This window comes from Nansenia antarctica (genome assembly GCF_963989245.1).
Source record: "Nansenia antarctica genome assembly, chromosome: 4".
Lineage (NCBI taxonomy): Eukaryota > Metazoa > Chordata > Actinopteri > Argentiniformes > Microstomatidae > Nansenia > Nansenia antarctica.
Window position 1 is genome coordinate 71,608,472 of NC_137689.1, and position 5,380 is coordinate 71,613,851.

The 5,380-nt window shown below is 51.9% G+C and overlaps 1 protein-coding gene across 1 annotated transcript in view; it reads right to left on the reverse strand.

The window, feature by feature from the left end:
- The window catches only part of LOC308156344 (transmembrane protein 132D), a gene marked incomplete at both ends in the record, with an annotated part of 41,641 nt that extends 41,320 nt beyond the window's left edge, over positions 1 to 321 (reverse strand). The window contains one exon of the mRNA XM_080529682.1: positions 66 to 321. Coding sequence (XP_080385808.1) covers positions 66 to 321 — 256 coding nt within the window. The remainder of the gene's footprint in view (positions 1 to 65) is intronic.
- Between the last annotated feature and the right edge of the window lie 5,059 nt (positions 322 to 5,380).

Here is a 5,380-nt window from a genome sequence, read left to right on the forward strand (position 1 = left end):
CAGAGGCCCGTGTGTCAGACCGCCCGCTCGTCTGTAGGAGAGACACTTAACCTTTCTGTCCTGACAGACCGCCGAGCCCCCCCCCCCCCCGCCCGCCCGCCTAGCCTCCGCCCGCCTCCGCCGGCTCCACGGCCCGTCAGCGGCAAAGTACACCGGCGTCGGAAACGGAAGGTTGATCTTGACACGGCGCGCGTCCTCCGAGTAATTTGTCAAAAGACGTTCCGCCGCGTCAGGGTGCTGACACCTGAGGGCGTGCGGCGTGCGCCGGCGGCGTTCGCTTCTCTCGGCGTCCTGCCCCGGCCGCCGAGCCCTCCCAGACATGAGGGATGTGATGATCCCATTCCCACCGAGGCACCGGAACAGCGCCGGGTCGTGTTCCCGTGATTACCACACCCGCGTAGAATACTAACAAGGACGGTAAGGTAGGAGATAGGAGATAAGTCACCGTACCTGGGGTTAAAGGGAAGTAACGCCGGGGCCAATTAGTGTCAGAACAACAACAACGCACTAAGAGGACAACCCTGACCCCCGTGAAGTCATCCAGGTTCGCGGAGGTCAGGGAGGTCAGGGAGGTCAGGGTTCTCTCTCGTTCTGACACTAATTGGCCCAATTTCTTACTTCCTTTTCCTTGTGAGCGTCAAGGAGAAACACAATCTGGACTCTGAGGATTAGCCGGCAGGTGGAGAAGGCGTGGAGGCGATAACCCCTGTGATGTTGCTGCCTCTCCCTTCTCTGTGTAGTCCCTGCAGGCCAGATACGCTTTACAACACAACCAGCAGGAGGCCTGTGTGTTTATTTCAATGGTTTATTTCACACACACACACACACACACACACACACACACACGCACACACACAAACGCACACACACGCACACGTGCGCACACAGAAACGCACATACGCGTGCACACACACACCCACACTCACCCACACCCACACACACACACACACACACACACACACACACACACACACACAATAGTCTGGAGTCTTTATCAACATAATACAGGCAGCTCCACATGGTCCTGCCAGGTTATCTCCAAGCGTCCAGAGAGGCAGTGTGTCCTGACCTCCAGCCTCTCTAATCCTTCTGAAGGAGGCGGCTCCCTCCCTCCCTCCCTCTGGCACGGCGCCCCCTGGCCAGCCCAGACAACACCGCCGCACCACAGGCCCGATAAACACACCCGCGGTCCGCCGCTGCCAGATAGTGAGAGCAGCGTACTAGTGTGACCCCCTCTAGTACAGTCAGTGGTTCAGACACAGAGAGAAAGAGAGAGAGAGAGAGGGGGAGGGAATTGGCTGAATCGAGCCAAGGTGTCCAGGTGAGGGTCTGGCGCCACACGGACACGATGTTCATTCATGTGCCGGGAGTTTAACACCGCCGCCTGACAGGTATCTGGCTAGCTAGCTAGCGGGAGGTGGAGGGGGCGGCCGGAGGACCGGCTTGTTGTATTACATGGAGGAACGGTATCGGAACACGTGTGTTTGACGTGTGTTTCGTACCGCTCCTGATTCAGGTTCCGTCCATTATAATGAGCCATCCTCCGGTTTCTACCTCCACCAGCCTCTACCTCCACCAGCCTCTACCTCCACTAGCCTCTACCTCCACCAGCCTCTAACTCCACCAGCCTCTACCTCCACCAGCCTCTACCTCCACCAGCCCCTACAGTGTTTCCTCCAGGAATTTTTACAATGGTGGCGGGTAGTGCTGACCGCGCGCGCCCGCGATTTTTTCACGTGCACGCGCATGAAACGCGCACGCGCGCTCAAAACAACGACGTAATTTCAGCCAAAACTCAAGGATGGCCCAAAAAAATAAAATGTTTTCCTGTACTTCTCCCGTGTGTCTCTTATTGTCTGTGTCTGCATGTTTTTCCAGCATGTAATTCCGTTGTCAATAAAAACAAAAACACTGATCTGACGTTTTTTTTCACAACGTTATTACTTGTCACTTTAAGCCCAGGAGGGAGTTAGCGATTAGCGATGTTTAGCTTAGCTTAGTTTAACAGAAGTATCTTCACTTTTAACATGACTTCCCGTGGTCGTAGAGGGCTGGTCGACGGCTTAAAATGACCGTGTAGACCTTATCCAGCTATAGTCTTGTGTTTCTACCCCGGGCATAGCCGGTGTTATTCACGGACAAACACTCCTGTTAGAGTGGTTCTAGTACACTGGACATAGGTAACACATAGAGAGGCTTCTCCTCTCTCTCTCCATCCTACACTACACTACACTACGCATCCTATACTTAATACTACACTACACTACGCTAGCTCGCGGTGTTCGGGTGACAGCCAGGGCGCGTTCGTAAATACGCTCTGGAAATCTGATCAGCACTCACGGAATGCCTCTTGTCCAATCAAATGACTTGGTCCCTTTATGACGTTGAACCCAGTGTGCGCTCCGGGGCTCTCAGAGCGAATTTACGAACGCAGCCTCAAGTTCAATACTCGCGAGTCGCGACACACACGGACTGGTCCAGTTTCAGCGCTTGTGGGTGTGTCTAGCGCTGTGAAGGTCTGAAAAGCGGCCTAAATCTTTTTTTTTTTTTTGGGTTGAGAAATCTGAATGGTGGCGGAGGAAATTCCATCGTGGCGGTCCGCCACGATGAAATGCATGTAGAGGAAACACTGCCCTACCTCGATCAGCCTCTACCGCCACCAGCCTCTACCTCCACCAGCCTCTACCTCCACCAGCCTCTACCTCCACAAGCCTCTACCTCCCCCAGCCTCTACCGCCACCAGCCTCTACCTCCACCAGTCTCTACCTCCACCACCAGCCTCTACCTCCACAAGCCTCTACCTCCCCCAGCCTCTACCGCCACCAGCCTCTACCTCCACCAGCCTCCCCTCCATCAGCCTCTACCGCCACCAGCCTCTACCTCCACCAGCCTCTACCTCCACCTGACTCCACCAGCCTCTACCTCCACCACCAGCCTCTACCTCCCCCAGCCTCTACCTCCACCAGCCTCTACCTCCACCAGCCTCCACCTCTACCAGCCTCTACCTCCACCAGCCTCTACCTCCACCAGCCTCTACCTCCACCAGCCTCTACCTCCACCAGCCTCTACCTCTACCAGCCTCTACCTCCACCAGCCTCTACCTCCACCAGCCTCTACCTCCACCAGCCTCTACCTCGATCAGCCTCTACCGCCACCAGCCTCTACCTCCACCAGCCTCTACCTCTACCAGCCTCTACCTCCACCAGCCTCTACCTCCACAAGCCTCTACCTCCCCCAGCCTCTACCGCCACCAGCCTCTACCTCCACCAGCCTCTACCTCCACCTGACTCCACCAGCCTCTACCTCCACCAGCCTCTACCTCCCCCAGCCTCTACCTCCACCACCAGCCTCTACCTCCACCAGTCTCTACCTCCACCACCAGCCTCTACCTCCACAAGCCTCTACCTCCCCCAGCCTCTACCGCCACCAGCCTCTACCTCCACCAGCCTCTACCTCCACCTGACTCCACCAGCCTCTACCTCCACCAGCCTCTACCTCCACCAGCCTCTACCTCCACCAGTCTCTACCTCCACCACCAGCCTCTACCTCCACCAGCCTCTACCTCCACCAGCCTCTACCTCCACCAGTCTCTACCTCTACCAGCCTCTACCTCTACCAGCCTCTACCTCCACCAGCCTCTACCTCCACCAGCCTCTACCTCCACCAGCCTCTACCTCCACCAGCCTCTACCTCCACCAGTCTCTACCGGGCTTTCTGCTCGGCTGCTCCCAGGCTGTGGAGTGCTCTTCCTGACCACCTAAGGGCATCACAGACTGTGGATGCTTTTAAACAAGGCCTTAAAACCAATTAAAAAAAGGTTTTAATAGAGGCTTTTATTAGCCTTTTTTTAATTGAAAATGTTTATTGTTTTATTTGTTTATCTTTCTTCTTGTTTTTAATCTGTAGCACTTTGAGCCACCAGCCTCTACCTCCTCCAGCCTCCCCTCCACCAGCATCTACCTCCACTAGCCTCTACCTCCTCCAGCCTCCCCTCCACCAGCATCTACTTCCACCAGCCTCTACCTACTCCAGCCTCCCCCCCACCAGCATCTACCTCCACCAGCCTCTACCTCCACCACCAATCTCTACCTCCACCAGCCTCTACCTCCACCAGTCTCTACCTCCACCAGCCTCTACCTCCACCAGCCTCTACCTCCACCAGTCTCTACCTCCACCAGCCTCTACCTCCACCAGCCTCTACCTCCATCAGCCTCCACTCCACCAGCCTCTAACTCGCTTACGTTTTGAACGTTTACTAAAGAGTACACTAGCATTGATGCAACAACGCTTTGAGAAACATTGAACTTTAAACATCAAAGCCTTCAAACACATATCACATCCATAACAGTAAAGAATAAAGTACTCAAAGAAATTACCAACGTCAACTTTGTTTCTCCAAAAAAGATAATCAAAATGTCTGCATTGAATTAAGTAAAGACAGAAGCCATGAACTAAATATAGAAGAATATTTTTTAACATGGATTTTGGCAGGGCAAAAGCATGATATCTCAAAGCATGAACTACCCCAGATGGTACATGAAGGGTGTAAAAACATGATATGTACATGATATATTCTAAGCTTCCAATTAATTATACTTCAATCTCTAACAACCCCAAACCATCTTATTATTATATGAACCTTACAAATATCGGATCAGGAAAACAAAAGGATATGGGAGGTGAACAAAGTGTTGATTATCTCTCTAACTATCTCTCCAGCTGCTGTAAAATTACCTGCTGTTGCCTCTACCTTATGGTATTGTTATTGTGTTTTATTATTGTTTGAATTACATTACATTGTTGATTGTTGTTGATCGCTTTTCGGATGGATGAAGAGTTGCTTGCCCCAAGCATTTTCATTGTGTTCATTCTGACAAATAAACATTTGATTGAATAAACTTTGAATCATGGCGCTGTCTGTGTGTGTGTTTGTGTGTGTGTGTGTGTGTGTGTGTGTGTGTGTGTGTGTGTGTGTGTGTGTGTGTGTGTGTGTGTGTGTGTGTGTGGGTGTGTGTGTGTGTGTGTGGGGGGGGGGGGGTGGCGGGTGGGGGATCATTTAGTTTATAATAGTTACTGTATACATTATTATGAAAGCATTATTGTTTGAAGACACGTTTTTCAGTATCGGGGTATGGCAGCACCCCTGTAAATAGTTGAGTTTAGGTCAATATGTGGGTAGTTCAACGGTTAAAAGCATTATAGCATTAATGTTCGTTTTTCAGGATCATCACTTCTAAGTCTAAGCTGAACACACATCTGTTTATAAAAGTCGGGATATCATCACGAGCATCTGTCTTAAAAGTTATGACATTCACTTTGGAAATAGGTCAACCCCTGTGTCTTTACATAACTATCAAGATAACCACAGGTGTCTGTGTTA